This window comes from Pseudorca crassidens, chromosome 1, assembly GCF_039906515.1.
Source record: "Pseudorca crassidens isolate mPseCra1 chromosome 1, mPseCra1.hap1, whole genome shotgun sequence".
Classification (NCBI taxonomy): Eukaryota; Metazoa; Chordata; class Mammalia; order Artiodactyla; family Delphinidae; genus Pseudorca; species Pseudorca crassidens.
In genome coordinates, this window is record NC_090296.1 from 22843180 (window position 1) to 22866155 (window position 22976).

Genomic DNA, 22976 nt, shown 5'->3' on the forward strand with positions numbered 1-22976 from the left:
TCATATTTTGGGTAGGTAAATTATTCATGGATGAATGATACTGAGATGCCATTTTTATTTAGAGGCTAATTTTTGACAGTGTTTGGAAGTTTGAGTGGCAGCAGTTTACATTCCCTCCATAGGAAAGGGCTTTGGAAAAGAGGTGGAGGAAGGGCAAAAAGAAAACTCAGACTTTTTTTCCTACCCTTTAATCTCTTACTTCCGTTTTGCCTGGATAAACATGGATTTTGGCTTTCAATTGCTTTGGGTTAGTATGCTTAGATAAGAAGAGGCTAATTTCTGGTGGAGAAACCATAATTTGATTTAAAACTCCGGAGCCTTTTTCCTTCTAAACTTATTTAAATTAACATAATATTGGATTCTTGCAGTACAAATTCTTGTACTTTCCCACTACTGAAACATATTAGTAAGTATATATTTTTGAAAGAAATGCCTCCATTTACCTCTCAGGTGAAACCTAGCATATTTAGGTGGAAACCATTTTTACTGTAATTACAAACAAATTTTATAGCTAAAAGTTAAAGGATACTTTGTTTTCTTTTCTCTTAATGGAGTCCTTGAGGTAAAGTAATAATTGAAATAACATTGATCCTAATGATTTGCTTGTCATGAACACAATCGACTAGATTTTTCTCAGGATTTCTCTTATATAAAGAGGGTCTGAATTAGTTGAGGTGCACAAATTGACGATGAGGATTCTTTTCCAATTTATGGTTTTGTTGCCAACTTATTATGGAACCTTGGATAAGGATTGAAATTTTGTGCTTCAGATTTCACACAAGTAAATTGCAGATGGATTTGAGTTTCTCTGTCAGTGCTGTTAATAAGATTTATTTGATATTTATGAAGTATATTACCCAACTTAATTATTATATAAATTGTACCTTTTGCAAATGGGTGACCTAGCTGTTTGATATGCCGCTAAGATTGATTGGGGAAAACATTGTTTGGAGCAATTAATAAAGTCCACTTTCTTTCTTTAGGACACTAGTCGGAACCTGCGGCAAGTTGACCAGATGCTTGGACAGTATCGAGAATATAGTAATGGACAGGCGGGGGCTATAGAACACGTAAGAATGTTTACATATGTTTGCATTTACTCTTACCCACCTTTTTGGAAATTTAGTTGTTGAGGAGTATGGATGTGAGATAAAGGACGTAACCACTGTGAATAGCTTTAGCTTTCCAACTGCTTTATTATTTTATAGTTTAAATTTAGCTTGTCAGATGGCTTGCCAGCTAGTCTATATAGATTAGATTCTATTGAATTTGAAAGCTTTACTTTTTTTTTTTTGGCTGTGCCACATGGCTTGTGCGATTTTAGTTCCCTGACTAGGGATTGAACCCCGGGCCCTTGGCAGTGAGAGCATGGAGTCCTAACCACTGGACCACCAGGGAATTCCCTAAAATGAATATTTTTTTTATTAATATTTTGCTAATTCTGTCTCTTATTTCCTTCTTTTGGAATTTGCTAACTCATCCTCTGTAAACTCTTAGAAAACCAAAGAAATTTATTCCTTCATGTTTCTAATTATGAGTATACACTCTAATAAGATTAGTATTACATGTGTGCTATAATGATAGTTTTATATATATCTGTGCTGTACTGAGTTGTCACATAAGCCCCAAGTTTAATTGATTATTTGTTATTTTCTTTTTACAAAGCAGAAGTATAGTCATCATTTGCTTTTAATCGGAAGCTAATTGCTTGAGCACAGGGAACATATTTTCTCTCATAAGGTTTTTTTACTACTTTCATTTAGAAAATAAACTTGGACTTTCTTGTATCTACCAAATTTTTATGATTTATGGTATATTTGCAGATGGGGCCATAGATTTTATATATTTGGGTAGCTCATGAAATGTTTTAGATTTAACTACCTTATTAATAATGGGAGTTAATTCTTTGCTCTTTAATTTATTAGTAAAAAAATAAAAACATTATTAACTAGTAGCAGAGAAAAACCTACTTTGTCAGGTTGAATATTAGACGAATTTCCCTTGAATTGAGCAATTGGGAAATAAAACTATGTATTAAGTGAAACTTCTGTACAGGTAAGCTTTTAAAACACAGAGTGTGTTCTCCTAGAATTGGTAGGCCTAGAATTGAATAATGCTGAGCTCTGGGGGAGTAGTTTTATACATGGGAAGTAGATAAGCTCAACAGGTATTTCTTTCCCATCTGAGTTGTAAGTACCTAGACTGGAAAGCCACTCATTTAAAATAGGACACAGGAAAATAAGATTCTTTCCTTTTACTTTAGGCTGTTCCTTGTCTGGTCTAGAGTCTTCCCCTTAGATTCCTCAAATTCTTGTTCTATTAAAGTAGTTGCCTCTCAATGATTTCTGCTCCCAGCATGCCAGAGGGGGATGTCACTCATTGCCTTATATTTACACTCCCTCGATAGAGCAATGATTTCCACCCTACCACCTGTAAGTAACCTGGGGGGGCACCTGCTGTAATCGATGGGAAGATGTGCAACTCAGAAAGAGTATTTCTCACAACAAGTGAATCTGATGGGCTGCTCAGTGAAAATTGCTTTCTTAGCATTAAAATACTTACTGTTACGAAATATAGCAGTAAAATGGGCATACCTAAAAATGAGTGTATGTAATGTGCCAACTATCATGTGATTTATCTGAATCTTTCTATTTGTATTCTTTAAGTCCTCTAAGTACATGATAGTATTATCCTCTATTTTAAAAAAATTAATTATTCTGTTTAGGGTGTGTTCTGTGTGTTCTGTTTAGGGAGGGACCCTGGAGAGTGATTTGTTTGTTTCTTTCTTTTGGAGACTGTGCTCCAGCTCATGCAAGTTCTCTTGATGTAGAACCTGCTATTTTTTTTCAACAGCCTGTAACAGGCTAATCCATTTTCAAATTATTGTTATTATAATTATTATTTTATTGAGGTATAGTTGATTTACAATGTGTTAGTTTCTGGTGTACAGCAAAGTGATTCAGTTATACACACATGCATATATATTTTAATATTCTTTTCCATTATGGTTTATTATAGGATATTGAATATAGTTCCCTGTGCTATAGAGTAGGACCTTGTTTATCTACTTTATATATAATAGCTTGTATCTGCTAATCTCAAATTCCTAATTTATCCCTCACCTACCCCCTTTCCCCTTTGGTAACCATAGTTTTCTATGTCTGTGAGTCTGTTTTGTAAATAAGTTCATTTGTATCATATTTTAGTTTCCACATATAAGTGATATCATATGATATTTGTCTTCCTCTTTCTGACTTACTTCACTTAGTATTATAATCTCTAGGTTCATCCAATGTTGCTGCAAATGGCGTTATTTCATTTTTTATGGCTGAGTAGTATTCCATTGTATATATGTATATACCACATCTTCTTTATCCATTCATCTGTTGATGGACATTTAGGTTGCTTCCATGTCTTGGCTATTGTAAATACTGCTGCTGTGAACATTGGGGTGCATGCATCTTTTTGAATTAGAGTTTTTTCTGGATATGCCCAGGAGTGGGATTGCTGGATCTTATGGCAATTCTATTTTTAGTTTCTTAAGGAACATCCATACCTTTTTCCATAGTGCTGCACCAGTTTACTTTCCCACCAACAGTGTAGGAGTGTTCCTTTTTCTTCACACCCTCATTAGCATTTATTATTTGCAGACTTTTTAATGATGGCCATTCTGACTGGTGTGAGGTGATACTGCAGCTTTGATTTTCATCTCTCTAATAATTAGTGATGTTGAGCAACTTTTCATATGCCTATTGACCGTCTGTATGTCTTCTTTGGAGAAATGTCTATTTAGGTGTTCTGCCCATTTTTTGATTGGATAGTTTTTTTTGTTGTTGTTATTGAGTTGTATGAGCTGTTTGTTTATTTTGGAAATTAATCCTTTGTCGCATTGTTTGCAAATATTTTCTCCCATTCCGTAGGTTGTCTTTTCATTTCGTTTATGGTTTCCTTTGCTGTGCAAAAGCTTATAAATTTGATTAGGTCCCATTTGTTTCTTTTTGCTTTTATTTCTATTGCCATGGGAGACTGACCTAAGAAAACATTGCTACGATTTATGTTGGAGAATGTTTTGCCTACGTTCTCTTCTAGGAGTTTTATGGTGTCATGTCTTAAGTCTTTAAGCCATTTTGAGTTTATTTTTGTGTATGGTGTGAGGGAGTGTTCTAACTTCATTGATTTACATGCGACTTTCCAGCTTTCCCAACACCACTTGCTGAAGAGACTGTCTTCTCCATCATGTATTCTTGCCTCCTTTGTTGTAGATTAATTGACCGTCGGTATGTGGGTTTATTTCTGAGCTCTCTATCCTGTTCCATTGATCTATATGTCTGTTTTTGTGCCAATACCATGCTGTTTGGATTACTGTAGCTTTTTGTAGTATTGTCTGAAGTTTGGGAGGGTTATGCCTCGACCTTTGTTCTTTTTCCTCAGGATACTTTGGCAATTCTGTGTCTTTTATGGTTCCATATAAATTTTAGGATTATTTGTTGTAGTTCTGTGAAAAATGTCATGGGTATTTTGATGGGGTTTGCATTAAATCTGTAGATTGCTTTGGGCTGTATTACCATTTTAACTATATTAATTCTTCCAATCTAAGAGCATGGGATATCTTTCCATTTCTTTGAGTCATCTTCAGTTTCTTTTATCAATGTTTTATAGTTCTCAGCATAAAAATCTTTCAAAACCTCTTTGGTCAGGTTTATTCCTAAGTACTTTTTCTTGTTTTTGGATGCAATTTTAAAAGGGATTGTTAGGGACTGTTTGTTTACATGCCTTTTCTGATATTTCATTGTGAGTGCAAAGAAATGCAACAGATTTCTGTATGCTAACCTTGTATCCTGCTACCTTGCTGAATTCGTTTATCAGTTCTAGTAGTTTTTGTGTTGAGTCTTTAGGGTTTTCTGTATATAGTATCATGTCATCTGCCTATAATGACGATTTTACCTCTTCCCTTCCAATTTGGATACCTTTTATTTCTTTTTCTTGTCTGGCTGCTGTGGCTAGGACTTCCAATACTATGTTGAATAGGAGTGGTGAGAGGGCATCCTTGTCGTGTTCCAGATTTTAGTGGGAAGGCTTTCAGCTCTTCACTGTTGAGTATTATGTTGGCTGTGGGTTTGTCATAAATAGCTTTCATTATTATGAGATATGTTCCCCATATACCTACTTTGGTAAGAGTTTTTATCGTGAATGGATATTGAATTTTCGTTAATCCATTTTAATCAGTGTTCAACTGTTAAAAAAATTTCTCCATGTTAAATATCCATTGCCTAATTGAAATTAGCATTTCTCTTTTAAAATATAAGACATTTCCTAGGAAATGGGATCAGCCATTCTGCTCTAGGGAAGACAAGAACTTTTATTATTTTTATTTATTTGTTTAAAAAAGTTTTGAATTTTATTTATTTTTTTATACAGCAGGTTCTTATTAGTCATCAATTTTATACACATCAGTGTATACATGTCAATCCCAATCGTCCAGTTCATCACACCCCCACCCCCACACCCCCGCGGCTTTCCTCCCTTGGTGTCCATACGTTTGTCTCTACATCTGGGTCTCAATTTCTGCCCTGCAAACCAGTTCATCTGTACCATTTTTCTACGTTCCACATATATGCATTAATATACGATATTTGTTTTTCTCTTTCTGACTGACTTCACTCTGTATGACAGTCTCTAGATCCATACATGTCTCAACAAATGACCCAATTTCGTTCCTTTTTATGGCTGAGTAATATTCCATTGTATATATGTACCACATCTTCCTTATCCATTTGTCTGTCGATGGGCATTTAGGTTGCTTCCGTGACCTGGCTATTGTAGGTAGTGCTTCTGTGAACACTGGGATACATGTGTCTTTTTGAATTGTGGTTTTCTCTGGGTATATGCCCAGTAGTGGGATTGCTGGATCATATGGTAATTCTATTTTAGTTTTTTAAGGAACCTCCATACTGTTCTCCATAGTGGCTGTATCAGTTTACATTCCCACCAACAGTGCAAGAGGGTTCCCTTTTCTCCACACCCTCTCCAGCATTTGTTGTTTGTAGATTTTCTGATGAAGCCCATTCTAACTGGTGTGAGGTGATACCTAATTGTCGTTTTGATTTGCATTTCTCTAATAATTAGTGATGTTGAGCAGCTTTTCATGTGCTTCTTGGCCATCTGTATGTCTTCTTTGGAGAACTGTTTATTTAGGTCTTCTGCCCATTTTTGGATTGGGTTGCTTGTTTTTTTTAATATTGAGCTGCATGAGCTATTTATATATTTTGGAGATTAATCCTTTGTTGATTCGTTTGCAAATATTTTCTCCCATTCTGAAGGTTGTCTTTTCGTCATGTTTATAGTTTCCTTTGCTGGGCAAAAGCTTTGAAGTTTCACTAGGTCCCATTTGTTTATTTTTGTTTTTATTTCCATTACTCTAGGAGGTGGATCAAAAAAGATCTTGCTGTGATTTATGTCAAAGAGTGCTCTTCCTCTGTTTTCCTCCAAGAGTTTTATAGTGTCCAGACTTACATTTAGGTCTCGAATCCATTTTGAGTTTATTTTTGTGTATGGTGTTAGGGAGTATTCTAATTTCATTCTTTTACATGTAGCTGTCCAGTTTTCCCAGCACCACTTGTTGAAGAGACTGTCTTTTCTCCATTGTATATCCTTGCCTCCTTTGTCATAGATTAGTTGACCATAGGTGCGTGGGTTTACCTCTGGGCTTTTTATCTTGTTCCATTGATCTATGTTTCTGTTTTTGTGCCAGTACCATATTGTCTTGATTACTGTAGCTTTGTAGTATAGTCTGAAGTCAGGGAGTCTGATTCCTCCAGCTCTGTTTTTTCCCTCAAGACTGCTTTGGCAATTTGGGGTCTTTTGTGTCTCCATACAAATTTTAAGATTTTTTGTTCTAGTTCCATAAAAAATGCCATTGGTAGTTTGATAGGGATTGCATTGAATCTGTAGATTGCTTTGGGTAATATAGTCATTTTCACAATATTGATTCTTCCAATTCAAGAACATGGCATATCTCTCCATCTGTTGGTATCATCTTTAATTTCTTTCATCAGTGTCTTATAGTTTTCTGCATACAGGTCTTTTGTCTCCCTAGGAAGGTTTATTCCTAGGTATTTTATTCTTTTTGTTACAGTGGTAAATGGGAGTGTTTCCTTAATTTCACTTTCAGATTTTTCATCATTAGTGTGTAGGAATGCAAGAGATTTCTGTGCATTAATTTTGTATCCTGCAACTTTACCAAATTCATTGATTAGCTGTAGTAGTTTTCTGGTGGCATCTTTAGGATTCTCTATGTATAGTATCATGTCATCTGTAAACAGTGACAGATTTACTTCTTCTTTTCCAATTTGTATTCCTTTTATTTCTTTTTCTTCTCTGATTGCCATGGCTAGCGCTTCCAAAACTATGTTGAATAATAGCGGTGAGAGTGGACAGCCTTGTCGTGTTCCTGATCTTAGAGGGAATGCTTTCAGTTTTTCAACATTGAGAATGATGTTTGCTGTGGGTTTGTCGTATATGGCCTTTATTATGTTGAAGTAGGTTCCGTCTATGCCCACTTTCTGGAGAGTTTTTATCATAAATGGGTGTTGAATTTTGTCAAAAGCTTTTCCTGCATCTATTGAGATGATCATATGGTTTTTATTCTTCAATTTGTTAATATGGTGTATCACATTGATTGATTTGCATATATTGAAGAATCCTTGCATCCCTGGGATAAATCCCACTTGATCATGGTGTATGATCCTTTTAATATGTTGTTGGATTCTGTTTGCTAATATTTTTTTGAGGATTTTTGCCTCTATATTCATGAGTGATATTGGTCTGTAATTTTCTTATTTTGTAGTATCTTTGTCTGGTTTTGGTATCAGGGTGATGGTGGCCTTGTAGAATGAGTTGGGGAGTTTTCCTCCCTCTGCTATATTTTGGAAGAGTTTGAGAAGGATAGGTGTTAGCTCTTCAGTAAATGTTTGATAGAATTTGCCTGTGAAAGCCATCTGGTCCTGGGCTTTTGTTCGTTGGAAGATTTTAATCACAGTCTTAATTTCAGTGCTTCTGTTTGGTCTGTTTATATTTTCTGTTTCTTCTTGGTTCAGTCTCAGAAGGTTGTACTTTTCTAAGAATTTGTCCATTTCTTCCAGGTTGTCCATTTTATTGGCATAGAGTTGCTTGTAGTAATCTCTGATGATCCTTTGTGTTTCTGCAGTGTCAGTTGTTTCTTCTCCTTTTTCATTTCTAATTCTGTTGATTTGAGTCTTCTCCCTTTTTTTCTTGATGAGTCTGGCTAATGGCTTATCAACTTTGTTTGCCTTCTGAAATAACCAGCTTTTAGTTTTATTGATCTTTGCTATTGTTTTCTTTGTTTCTGATCTGATCTTTATGATTTCTTACCTTTTGCTAACTTTGGGTTTCGTTTGTTCTTCTTTCTCTAGTTCCTTTAGGTGTAAGTTTAGATAGTTTATTTGAGATTTTTCTTGTTTCTTGAGGTAAGCTTGTATAGGTGTAAACTCCCCTCTTAGAACTGCTTTTGCTGCATCCCATAGGTTTTGGATTGTCGTGTTTTCATTGTCATTTGTCTCTACGTATTTTTTGATTTCCTCTCTGATTTCTTAGTGATATCTTGGTTATTTAGTAACGTAGTGTTTAGCCTCCATGTGTTTGTGTTTTTAATGTTTTTTCCTGTGTAATTGATTTCTACTCTCATAGTGCTGTGGTCAGAAAAGATGCTTGATATGAGTTCAATTTTATTAAATTTATTGAAGCTTGATTTGTGACCCAAGATGTGATCTATCCTGGAGAATGTTCTGTGCGCACTTGAGAAGAAAGTGTAATCTGCTGTTTTTGAATGGAATGTCCTATAAATATCAGTTAAATCTATCTTGTCTGTTGTGTCATTTCAAGCTTCTGTTTCTTTATTTATTTTCCTTTTGGATGATCTGTCCATTGGTGTAAGTGAGGTGTTAAAGTCCCCCACTATTATTGTGTTACTGTCGATTTCCTCTTTTAAAGCTGTTAGAAGTTGCCTTATGTATTGAGGTGCTCCTATGTTGGGTGCATATATATTTATAATTGTTATATCTTCTTCTTGGATTGATCCCTTGATCATTATGTACTGTCCTTCCTTGTCTCTTGTAACATTCTTTATCTTAAAGTCTATTTTATCTGATATGAGTATTCCTACTCCAGCTTTCTTTTGATTTCCATTTGCATGGAATATCTTTTTCCATCCCCTGTATGTGTCCCTAGATTTGAAGTGGGTCTCTTGTAGACAGCATATATATGGGTCTTGTTGTGTAGCCTGTGTCTTTTGGTTGGAGCATTTACTCCATTCATGTTTAAGATAATTATCGATATGTAAGTTCTGTGACCATTTTCTTAATTGTTTTGGGTTTGTTTTTATAGGTCCTTTTCTTCTCTTGTGTTACCCACTTAGAGAAGTTCCTTTAACATTTGTTCTAGAGCTGGTTTGGTGGTGCTGAATTCTCTTAGCTTTTGCTTGTCTGTAAAGCTTTTGATTTCTCTATCGAATCTGAATGAGATCCTTGCCGGGTAGAGTAATCTTGGTTGTAGGTTCTTCCCTTTCATCACTTTAAGTATATCTTGCCACTCCCTTCTGGCTTGTAGAGTTTCTGCTGAGAAGTTAGCTGTTAACCTTATGGGAGTTCCCTTGTATGTTATTTGTTGTTTTTCCCTTGTTGCTTTCAATAATTTTTCTTTGTCTTTAATTTTTGCCAATTTGATTACTATGTGTCTCGGCATGTTTCTCCTTGGGTTTATCCTGTATGGGACTCTCTGTGCTTCCTGGACTTGGGTGGCTATTTCCTTTCCCATGTTATGGAGGTTTTTGACTATAATCTCTGCAAATATTTTCTCTGGTCCTCTCTCTCTCTCTCCTCCTTCTGGGACCCCTATGATGCAAATATTGTTGTGTTTAATGTTGTCCCAGAGGTCTCTTAGGCTGTCTTCATTTCTTTTCATTCTTTTTTCTTTATTCTGTTCTGCAGCAGTGAATTCCACCATTCTGTCTTCCAGGTCACTTATCCGTTCTTCTGCCTCAGTTATTCTGCTATTGATTCCTTCTAGTGTAGTTTTCATTTCAGTTATTGTATCATTCATCTCTGTTTGTTCTTTAATTTTTCTAGGTCTTTGTTAAACATTTTTTGCATCTTCTCGATCTTTGCCTCCATTCTTTTTCTGAAGTCCTGGATCATCTTCACTATCATTATTCTGAATTCTTTTTCTGTAAGGTTGCGTATCTCCACTTCATTTAGTTGTTTTTCTGGGGTTTTATCTTGTTCCTTCATCTGTTACGTAGCCCTCTTCGTTTTAATCTTGTCTATCTTTCTGTGAATGTGGTTTTTGTTCCACAGGCTGCAGGATTGTAGTTCTTCTTGCTTCTGCTGTCTGCTCTCTGGTGGTTGAGGGTATCTCAAGAACTTTTATTTTTAACTTAGATTTTATAAATGATACTAATGCTAAACCTCAGGAAATGGATACAAGTGATACACAGTTTACCTTTGAACAACATGGGATTTGGAGCTCTGGCCTTCCACACAGTTGAAAATTTGTGTGTAACTTATAGTTGGCCCTTGGTATCTGAGGTTCCTCCCTCTCTGCAGTTCCTCTGTATCTGTGATTCTGTGTTCATGGATTCAACGAACCTTGGATCACGTAGTACTGTGGTATTTACTGCTGAAAAAAATCCGCAGGTGAACAGTGCAGTTCAAACCCATGTTCAAGGGTCAACTGTGTATGAACTTACATATTTATTTTATGGAGGTTCAGTTTTGTGAACATAATTCGCCAGTGAGTGAGGAGCTATGTAAATATTCAGTGCAATGCTTTCCTCCTGAGACGATCTGCCCTAACAAGAGAATTGTGAGAATTATTCCTGTTGGTTTTGTAAGGGTCAGGAGTCATGATGAGTCACTTTTTTGACTACCTTTTCTTGAAATGTACATAATTTCACTGTTGTTTTCTTGAATCTTTATTCCAACTCTAAATTTATTTATTTGCTTATAATATGTGAAGGCCTCTCTCTGTGAGGAGTTGAGCAGTGTTAGAGGATCAGCAATGGGGTGTGTGGTGTTTCATAGAGAAGTAGCATCTACCTTTTCATATTCTCTTTGGGAATATCTTCATAAGCTTAGTTTACAGGTACCTTTTTGTTTTTTGTGTGGTAACTCATTTAATTCTCTCAACAGTCCTATTAGGTAGATACTATTATTATCCTCATTTACAAGATAAAAATACTAAGGCACAGAATGGGTACTAGCTTGCCCACAGTCTCGCAGTTAGTCAGTGACAGAGCCAAGGATAGGATATTATCCCAAAACCCAGCATCAGGATTCATTCACATCATTGAGTTGTGCTTGCTCACATTTTAATGATGATATGAATTTAATTTTTCTGAAAATTGGGATTTTGGATTCAAAGTTTGAAGGGTTATATAATTGACATTTATAAACTAGATTCTGGAGATTATCTTAACTGATTGAAAAACCAAAGCCCATTGTCACACAAGTCATTAATGTTACAGCTGGTGCAGTGTCCAGAATGAGAGTTAGATGGAACAACTACAGAAACAGAATGGGAAGAAATCTGATGCTGAGCTAGGATTGGCATTGAAGGCTTGCCAAAGTTGGCTGTTCTAGCTGCCACTTAAGGCAGTGTGGTGGATTCTGCAGGTTGCCTACACCAGCACTGGTTTCCTCCTTCTTCCTAAGTAACAACCACTGATTTTTTTTTACAAGCCTTTCTTGTAGCCAGCCCAACCAATCAGCCATATTAAGTTGGATAGTATGACTTAGGATCTTTGGTCTTAATGAACTTCATGACCTTAAGTAAGTGTCATCCTGCGTTATTTCTCATGCTGTAAATTTCTTGGGAGGTCTGAGAACATTTGGTCCAAAGAGGACCTGTTGGGTTGGTTTTATATGAAAGTTTACTGGGAATATTTGGAACATATACTCCTATGTTAAATAGTGCAACTGATTAGCTTAATGTTTAGAACATATATAGAGCTGTGTGTTCCTATTCATGAGAGAACAGGTCTGTTTTTATGTTAATGCCGTAAAAATGGAATGCCCTAAAGAAAGAATATTCAACATAAAAAGTTAATACCTTCTGCAGTGGAAATTTGGACTGCAGCTGATGAGGCTAAAGTAGTTAATATTTGGTATAAAATAAAGATACAGTTCTTTTGATTCAAATCAGCAGATTCATTAAGTACATTTTTAAGGTAAAGAGTGGTTAAAATATAGTAAAATCAAATTAGAGCTTAGAGACTTGCATTAATAGGTAATTTTTCTTCTAATTAAGTACTCTGATTAAAATTTCCCTTTGGGAGTAATAGGACGTTACCATCTGGCGTATATGAACTTTGGAAGAATTTGAATGTTAAATAACAAAGTCCAGGTTTTTTCCTTCTTTTCAATGGATTTCAGTTGTCAGATATACATAGTGACAGCCCAGAAGCTTAATGTTAATGGTTTGGAGCCAGGCACAAGCCACTTGTAATATCCCAGAGCTGAAGGTACCCATCCCTTTCTCTGTGGCTGAGTTCTACTAATTGTCCTAAAGGTGAGAACTGTTCCATCTTTTAACAACTTCAGTGCTAAGTAGTGAGAATGTATGGGTAAGAAATTACAATGGAACAACTGAATTCTGTTAGGAACTTTTTTTGTAAATATATTTCAGATCTTAGGAATTAGGTTCTTAGAGTCTTATGTTTAAATTTTTATTGCCAAGTTTCTCATGAAACTACTAGACAGGAGAATAATTTTTACAGAATTTTGCTTTGAGGCTAGTGGAAAAATGTAGACTTTGGAGTCAGACTTAAAATTGAATCCTGATTTTTTTCCACTAGAAACAATTTCAATGATTTTGGGCAAGTTATTAAACCTTTCTGAACTTGAATTTAATCATCTGAAAAATGAACATAATTATATATGCCTTATTATAACTAACATTTATTGAAGTAGTCACGCTGTTTTAGACACTTGAAGTAGTGTCTAAAGACACTTGCTAAACATTTATATTCTTGTTACTTCTTTAATTCATCCAGTAATCCCTATCTTCAAGTATTTGCTATGTTCTTAATATAGATTAAGTACTTGGTACATTATAGACAATAAGTACTTGGTACATTATAGGCACTGAGTATTCCTTTCCTTTCCTTTCCTTGAATTCACTGGGCCTAACTTCAGTTTCTTTTGTGTATTATTGTGACTATAAGCGACATAATATGTTGTAACGTTTACAGTGATAGGTGTATCTGATTGTTTTGACTTAAAAGTATATGCCAAATTAGACAGCATACATAATGCTGCTTTTCCCCCCTTATGTTCATGATTATATTGTCTGTCCACCCAAAATACAATAATGTACTATTAAGAGCACATTCCATTTTCCATGCATGCTCATTTTTTTAAAAAAAAATTATTTATTTATTTGGCTGTACCGGGTCTTAGTTGAGGCATGCAGGATCTTTAGTTATGGCATGCTAACTCAGTTGCAGCATGTGGGATCTAGTTGCCTGACTAGGGATCGAACCCAGCCCCCCTGCATTGGGAGCTCAGAGTCTTAGCCACTGGGCCACCAGGGAAGCCCCCATGTATGCTCATTTAATAACATTCAGAATATTATATGGAAACACTTTAAAAAATTTTAAAAATTGTTAGAATATGTATGCTATGTGGGCTTTGAATATATGAGATCTCATTTAAAAATAAAATAGTCACATAAATAAATATGATGTATCATTTGAAAGGGAGTTCCTAAATTTCAGAACTATTAGTATAGACTTATATTTCCATAAATCAGCCTATGGAGAAAGGTTAGGGATAGCAGTCAGAGCTAATGATCTTTCTGGTAAATAAAAAATAAGATAGCAGCAACCATTTAAAAAATACATTTCAGCAACAGATGGTGGGACCAGAAAAGTATGCAAACCGTAAATTTGCACTCTAATTTTATAAAACTCCCCTCCTCCACCTCTTCTACCTCCTTTTTTGTCCTCCTCCTTCTCTTTGTTCTAGTTTTAATAGACTGTAAGGAACCAAAATAGAGCTGATAAAATTAACTCTACAACCAATCTATTTTGCAGTGTATTGGCAGATCAAGCTTGGCATTCTGTGGAGAAACAGGCAGTGAAGGAAAGTCAAGCAGAAAGCACTTAATCAATGTGCCTACGGTTGACGTTATTACCCAGGACAAACTTTTTAAAATGACCTCTTTTCTGCCTCTACTCTTGCCCTGGATTTTGCCAAGTTGACCCCTAAGATTTGTAAATCAAAGTACTTTAATTTTTTTTTTGTTTCTAATGTCAACATTATAGGTATATCTAAACTTACTACACAAACTGTCTTCATAGTCACCAGTGCTATATACATTGTGAATGTTTGCTAAATACTGAGTCTTTACTGTCAGGTGAAAACAAAACTAAATGGTTAGATGAAATATTCAGATGTTTCCAATTTCTGCTCAACTATGCAGCTAAGTGAATGCAGTTACCTATACTTTGCATGCATTTCTGTATAATCTGTGTTATGTTAGGGGATATATTTTCTTAGTATGAAAATAAGGGATACTTTGGAGTAAGAAAGTATCTGGAGAAACTAAATAGGATCTTTAATGGTTTCCAGAATTAAAGCTGACTTTGAATTGCAGCATTTAGAATTTTTATCAAGGTTTTTTTTTTTTAAAGTTGTGTTTTTCATTTGTATGTAAGCTAATTATTTGAATATTTGGTAGCTACTATATTTATGTGTGAGTAATCACTGTTCCTACTTTATTTTTATTATGGTCTCTTTGTGGAAGTAATGGTAGATATCTTTTAAGAATTTCCTAGTGACTAGTTTTAGTGTGATATATTTTTCTCTTTCTCACAGTGAACTTAGTCAAGGATGTGATTAGTTTTGTTGAGAATGTGAATACGTGAGATACACTGGTTATTAGTATCAGTAACTGTAAATTGACCAACGAAGTTTACCCATGTGGTTCTTTGCTTTTTTTCATCTCATCTTATTGAAGTCAAATTTTACTGAATATGATTTATTTCTTAGGCATTTTTGACAGTGTGTGTGAAGTTGGTGCCTAGTTTCTTAGTTGTTTACAGTTGCTTGTAACCTTACCTTCCCAGAAACTGGTCAAGAAGCTTGCTATTAATGAATTTTGGAAAGTCAATATTTTTTTTACTTAAACAAACAAACCAGAGTTCTGGTCCCAGGCGAGGTGGAGTTTAGCATACTCTTCCACTGAATACTATAAAACCTCTCCGAATGCTGAAAAGTAAAGACAGTTGGTCCTTGTTGCATGGTTTCGATGTGCATGAATTTCATTACCCCTATTTGGTCAAATAACACCAGTCCCCAAACAACACAATTCACATTTCAGCTAATACAACAGTATATTAACAATGAGTAACTGCAAAAAGGACAAACTTGACTGCTGGCTCTTCAGTCCACACATTATTGTATAAATAACAAATTGCTGCTTTTGAAGTCTTGCTGATGGGTCGCAGACAGTGAAAATTATAGTTCTGATACCTCCTTGCCTCCCAATGATAAACCTTCATGCTATTTTACAAGAATAAATAATAATAATAATAATAATAAAGGAATTGGTCAAAAAGGTGAAAGTGTGGCAAGGAAATGAAAAGTGATAACGCTGGAATGAAATTTGAATTGTATTATGGAGGAGTTAGATGTGGGGTTAAAAAAATAGCTGATAGTGAGAATATTGATATTTTTGCTGTTTAAGAGCCTGTAGATATACAACTAGAAGAATTCAGTGAAGTCATTTTTAGGGAATGACATTCTTCTAAAGAGCTTCTCCAGATTAAAACATCCCATTTCTTCATTTACTTTTGCTCTTATATTATTGTGTGTAGTCATCACAGTAAAAACTACCATTTACTCAACAAACTAATCTTCCCTAGGCATTGCTCTAATTATTTTACATACATTATCTTATTTAATCCTCAAAATAAAATATTAGGGTGTGAAATATGTCAACAGGAACAGAAACAAAAGGAGTAGAACTGAGGAAACTACTGCTAGGCTTTCCTCTGGTCCTTGTGAATCATGATGTTTTTAATGATCACACTTCTTACATGGAGGACCCATTGCTGCCTAGATGATCTCTTTTCATAGATTTGGTGTGCAGTATAATCAGTTTTTCAGAGTTGTATGTATTTTTCGATTCTCTAAGCTTGACTTATATTTTGTCTCAAATCAGACTTTCAAATAGAGATGTCACAGGGCTTTCAGAGATCTCTATGAGGATTTTAAAATTTGCTATGTTAATGTTAATCTAAAAGCTTATACGTTTAAAATTTTTTAAATTTATTTACTAGTTTCCAAAATAATGAGTTATTTCCCTAACATTCTCTGCTGGTGACCAGTGACTATTTTTTTCTCCTTGAGTATCATTAACTCACAAATTTATTCATGTTTCAACTGCTTTATTCCATTGTAGTTAATATTTTTATCGATGCCCAAATTATTTCATCTTTGGCTATAGAGAGATTTCCCACTTGACTTCTGTGTTTAAAAGCATGTCTTAACAATTTGGATAGACTACCTTGCAAACAAGTATTGCCATTCAATTTCAGTGCCCAAGTTTTATTTTATTCTTACTGGTACATTATAGTAATGCTTCATTTGTTTTAGTCTAATGTCAAATGAACAGAGATAAAAGAATAGACCTAATATGTAAATGGTACATTTATATCAAGTTGGGGTGAAAATATGTCATAACATGTTCCATGATGCTGGTTTTGTGGTAGTTTATATAGGGGAAAGTGGGGGAAATGGAATCAACACTTGGTATGTGGTGAGATATTCATGATAAACTTTTAGAATCTGCACCATTGCAGTCAGTACCACAGTCTGTGTGGAACACTGATTTAGTTTCAGCAAAATAGCATTATCCATCATAGTATTATAAATTAATACTAAATTGAATTTTATTAGTGTTGTTTTGTTTTTATGTAATTTCGAGTTTGGTTTGCCTTTGCACCTAATTAGAAGTTATAATCCTAAAGAGTTTAAAACAAATTTTATCTTTTGGTTTTTGTATTTTAGGAGTTATCAAATTGGTTTTCTACATCATGAATAGATTTTGTGCCATGTCTGTTGTATTATTGCTGCTTTAAGTGTAGGTTCTAATTTTATTACATGTTTAGTTTTGTATCTTAGGTGGAGGATCTGTTTTTGCCATGATGTTTGTAGGAGTGATTAAAAGAAATCTTCATCTCACTCATTTACCTTTTACAGTTCATTTTTTTGGTCTTTATGTATTAGCCTGTTCATCTGTTCAATGGTTTATGATACATCTTTTGAGAGTTTTAAAATGAGGTTGCCAAATAGTTTGTCTAACTTTTTATCTTATTTCTGAAATGATCAATTTTCTAACATCTGTTATTCCTCCTAGATTTTGGGGGTAATGTATCATTTCTGTTGTTCTGCAATATTTTCCCATATGTTCCATGGTGAGTTTTTTGTTGTTGTTAGCAGTGATATTGTGTGTGTGCATGTGTGTGTGAAAATTCATCTTCTTAATCAGCTTTTAGTTACAGCTCAGGATTTGTTAGCAAATAAGCCCACATGAAAAGGATGCTGGCAAGTTCTGCTTCTGGCATTGGTAGATAAGATTATTTTGGATCAACTCTCCCATTCAGATCAACTGGAAAGGCAAAAAAATTGTAAAAAATAATATTATGAAACCATCAGAGAACTACCAAGACAGTGAGGAATTTTATAGTCAAGATCTGGCGAAAATAGAAGTCCAGAAGGAAGAGTCCTACATTTGGGACTCTTTCTCTGTCAAGGCAGTAGCTGATTTCAAAAGAGGTGGCTTAGAAGCAGATAAGATTAGAACTATCTGTAGACTCAAAGAGGCTAGAGAGACCAAAATTGGAGTTCAGGAACCCTCCAGCTTTTGATTGAGACCCCAAAGAGTGATAGCCTAGGAAAAATGGTGAATTGAAAATCAGAGCAGTGATAAATTGAAAATTGACCAGTGCTGATGGGGACAGAAGCCCAGCTTTGAATCATCTCAGTTCTAATGAATTAAGGTACATTGGGTTTCCTAGTGACCGTAGCCTGACTTCCTGATAGAAGCAAACCCAAATCCCTTCTGAAGGAAGATGTCATCATCCAGAGCTTTAAATAGCTCTACAGTTTTCATATACAATGTGTATCACATGATAAAAAAATACTCAGGCATAAGAAAATACAAGAGTTGACTGAAAACCAAGGGAAAAAACAGACAAGAGAAACAAGTAGGAGATTATAAAATAACTATGATTAACCTGTTCAAGAAATTAAAAGATTGAGGGCTTCCCTGGTGGCGCAGTGGTTGAGAGTCTGCCTGCCGATGCAGGGGATACGGGTTTGTGCCCCGGTCTGGGAAGATCCCACATGCCGTGGAGTGGCTGGGCCCGTGAGCCATGGCTGCTGAGCCTGCACGTCTGGAGCCTGTGCTCCACAATGGGAGAGGCCACAACAGTGAGAGGCCCGCGTACAGCAAAAAAAAAAAAAAAAAAAAAAAAAAAGAAAAAAGAAATTAAAAGATTGAGAATTTTGACAATTGAAAACTCTAAAAAAAACCAAACAAAAAAGACAAAAAATGAAAATTGCAGAAACTGAAAAATATAACTAAGATAAACAAACAAATAAATTAGAAAAAACCATCAACAGATGGATTAAGTAACAGCTTGTATACAGTTAAAGAGAGAATTAATAGATTGAGAGATAGATCAGCATAATATATCCAAAAAGAAGAATGGAGGAATGGATGAACAATACAGAAAAGAGCATAAATGACCCATGGGATTTGGTAGAAAAGATAAAACTTAAATCCAACTGGATTTCCAGGAGAGGAAAGAAAGAATGAGGCAGAAAGAATGAAGAGATGTGGCTGAAAATTTACAACACATTAAAGAGATTAAGCTACAGATTCCATGATCTCTATGGGTCAGAAATGGGACAACTACAAGTAAAGCTGTACATAGTCGTATCATTGTAAAACCATTGACACTCAAAGTCAAAGAGAAAATCTTAAAAAGAGCCAGAGCTGTAAGGGGCAAATTACCTTCAAAAAGAAGCAATGATTAGAAATGTCAGCTGACTTTACTTCCAAAAGGATAATCAACTTTACTTCAATTAAAAAAAAAAAAACTATGAAAAAGGATACTGACATCAGGCTTAGCTTGAAAGATGCAAATAATAAACACAGGAAAAGTTAGTAGAGCTGGTTCTGTCACTAACTTATGTGATCTAAAGTCATTTTACCTTTCTAGTCCTTTTTTAATGTTACAGTTTGGATTTGAGCTTTTTAATTTTAACATTGTACAATTTTATTCTGACTCTTTGTCATAGATTACTGATATGCTATTTTGTGTTCACTGTGTAAGACCTCTTGACTACTTACATGTTAAACATAGTTTTTTATTTTACTTGTGTATAAATTACTCTCCAGGTAGACCTTAGTTCTCCCAGGCCTCATCTGTATGTTTCCTGGATTGATAGTCTAGGTCCTACAGCTGGTGAACACTCAGGCAGGATGGTATTGCACAAATGCCAGCTTAGAGAAGCAGGGAACAGAGGGTATGGAAATATTAGCTTTTTCTTTCTTTCTTTTTTTTTTTTCAGAAATGAGAGTGATAATAGAGATAAATTGTTGAAATTCTAACTCTACTTCTTTTAATCCAGCCTATTTTAACCTTGGTTCTCCAGAACAGCTAAGTCCAAACAACCAAAGTGAAAAAGGATTTGCTCATTTGTGACTCATATTCTGTTTCAGCTGTGCTCTTCCTTCAGTTGAAGCTACTTTCTTTCTGCACAGTTCCCCAAGGAAACCAACTTATTTCCTCCATCAGTGGTGTTCTACCTTTTAATTCTGGCTGAATTTAGGAAGCCCTCTCTTTTCAATCAATTGTTTTGTTTTGACATTCTCTTTAAAGAGTTATAGATGACTTGTTTTCTGGATCCATACATTATTTTTATTAATATTATTTTTTATTCATCCTTGGCTAAAATGTCTAGACCAGAAGTTTCTCAGCAATTCAGGGTATGTGGATTTTCCTAAGTTTTACTCTTTGTTCCTTTGGGTTTTTGTTGAATCCCCTTTTCAGGTCAATAGTTCTGTACAGCTCTGGATTATATTCTCAGTATTAAGCGTGATTTTATTTATTGTAGCCCTTTAGGTCTTAAAAGATGTTGTCTTATATTCCCTGCTGGCTAACTTCCTAATAACCTGAAGAGAGCATTTGGACAACTGTGATCCTAGTTTGTACTAACAGTCCAACATCTGACCACATGGTTTTCCGGGATTTGAAATCTTTGAATGAATGAAAGGTACTCTGCTACAGAATTGGGCAGTGCACTTTTTTTTCAAAGCAGAAGTCACTGTGACAACTGTTCATTTTCCTGTTTATTATAGATCTGAGGTTTCTGAAGGAATGTTTAGAAGGAAGTCTTTCTCTTTTTCAGATGTGTTGGCCTTGTTATGTTTCTAAGCATGGGCACATCAATCTGATGGTAATAGAAAGATGGAATAGGTAGTGACAGATGCTATTTAAAACCAGATGTTAGAATTGGGTCTTAAAATATTTATGTTTACTATTTTTATATTTCTATTAATATAACTTAGTTCAAAATTTTCTCTGATATAAATTCTCTTTGGGAACCCAGATAGTTCATGAATAGCTTTAAAATCTCTAGGCTTATTTGTATCTGGAAGTTTTTTAAACTTCATTGTATCCTTTAATTTAGTTAAAAGAAAGCTTGGAGCATTCAATAGGCCAACTGCGGAGTCAACGGTTATTGAGAAACTCAGGAGGGAGAAGTATTTCTGTTACAAGTCTGAGTACAAGTGACCTCGATGGTGGCACTGTGACAGGTAAACTCTTCAGATGTTCTGAAAACCTCTTCTTTGTCTTAAAAATATTCCTGAAGTACATATTGGATACATGTAGTGTTTAGACAAATATAACCCATACATAAAATCATACAAATAAGGTGTTAGAAGTATACTTTGAAGCATGTTCAATGGGACTTTGATATTCTGAGTCTGTTACTTTTTTCTTCTCAGGCTCTGTAGACCATGTAGAGCTTCACCTGACAGAACCTTATTTAATTGTCTGCCTCCAGTCAAAACACACACACAAATAGGATTTACTGTGTGGTGTACTTTCTGGATTAGAAGTCTTGTCCTAGGTTCATAGTTTTTCAAAAGTCTCATTATGAAATATCCTGTGACACTTGTTAATAACAGGGGAATTTTATCCTTGGTGTGCAGCTCGATTTCAATGGCTACATAAAAGGTGATAACACTTAGCTTGCATATAATTATACTTTCCTACAGCACTGAGGTTCATGTTTGAATAGAAGAGACTTAGAAAAGTCTGCAGTGAAGAGAGGCGATTTAGACAGAGTGAACATTAGTAGCTTGTGTTGTTAATATCATTATTGGTCATGATAATAATGATTAAAAATCACAATCAGCTATATTTCTTTATGTAGTTTAGTTTATACTGATTTTTTATTTATTTATTTATTTTTTTGCGGTACGCGGGCCTCTCACTGTTGTGGCCTCCCCCGTTGCGGAGCACAGACTCCGTACGTGCAGGCTCAGTGGCCATGGCTCACGGGCCCAGCCGCTCAGTGGCATGTGGGATCCTCCCGGACCGGGGCGTGAACCCGTGTCCCCTGCATCGGCAGGCGGACTCTGAACCACTGCGCCACCAGGGAAGCCCTGTACTGATTTTTAAACACCATCCAGATTTTAGATAATTTGTTATTTGAAAAATTCTGTTTTATTAGTATTATTTTAGGGAGTCATAAAAGTTATTTTTTTTTAGCAACTTACTATTTTTATGTAAGAGAAAATACTATATTGCTTCTTTGAAAAGTACAGCCAATTAGAATTTTTGATGTGTTCTAGTTCCAGGTTATTTCAGTTGTTCATTTTATCTGCTTTAAGAGCAAGATAAGTGCCAATTTTGTGGAATTTTATGGCCACAGCAAGATATTTGTTTGTGATTGTCTGTGGGAAATAATCCAGGTTGAGGGCACATGTATATATCCATGTCTGCTGTGTATTTCCTGAGTAAAATTTTAGATCGTTTCTTCTCATGTGGTGTTTTTAATCCTTTCCCTTTTCTTTCTTCTGTAAAGAGAGCCACCGTTTTCCCCCTACCTCACCTCTGAAGGACTATGGGGATCAACAGGGTATTAAACGAAATAGGTCCAGAACTGGTGTCCGATTTGTTCGGGAGACTGATGACGTGGGCCAGGTATTTTGTACCCATTCTGTAGTCTGGATCCTTGCATTTCTATTTAAATCACTAACACTTGAATTTTATGGCTGTATTTTAACTAAGAGTTTGATCATCACTAACTTTGTAATGATTGTTTTTTTAAACCAAGTAAAGTATTTTATTTTCAATGTGTTGATCATCATCATACATTTATTTTGAATTTTGTTATGGAGGATTATATTTTGTAGAACATTTAAAAGTGAGTTTAGCTGGACATGTTTTGTTTCCTTGCTCAGATGGCTTGCTCTTTTCCAAGCTCTGCTAAGTCAGCTAGTTTCTATTTTTCTAAGTTTAGTTTAGTATGAATAAGTTAGTCTTTGTGTGGTTAACCTATTGATTTTTCCATTAGTGTTTTTCTGATTTGCTGAATCACTGATGGAGCCACTTTGTATTAAGCAGGAATTCTAGGCTTTTTCTATGTATTCACTAAAGATTTTGAAGGTATTAATTCTATAGCTATATTTCTTTTTCTGCTTCTTTAAACTTCTATGCAAGAGCTGAAAAAAATTTTTTTTGTTATTGTGTTGGGTAGCTAAATTAATTAGATAAGGACTAGGAGATGTTGCTGACTTAGACATCTTTGTTTTGGTAGTTTTAAGATTGAGGACTCAGAGTTTGTTAGGATACTCATCTGTAGCTTTCCCTTATT

The 22976-nt window shown here is 35.1% G+C and overlaps 1 protein-coding gene across 3 annotated transcripts in view; it reads left to right on the forward strand.

Moving 5' to 3' along the window:
* The window catches only part of CEP128 (centrosomal protein 128), a 437869-nt gene that overhangs the window by 21064 nt on the left and 393829 nt on the right, over positions 1–22976 (forward strand). For all 3 annotated transcript variants that reach the window (XM_067728864.1, XM_067728857.1, XM_067728871.1), the window contains exons 3-5: positions 984–1070; positions 20781–20907; positions 22185–22303. In XM_067728864.1, the coding sequence (XP_067584965.1) occupies positions 984–1070; positions 20781–20907; positions 22185–22303 (333 nt within the window). The remainder of the gene's footprint in view (positions 1–983; positions 1071–20780; positions 20908–22184; positions 22304–22976) is intronic.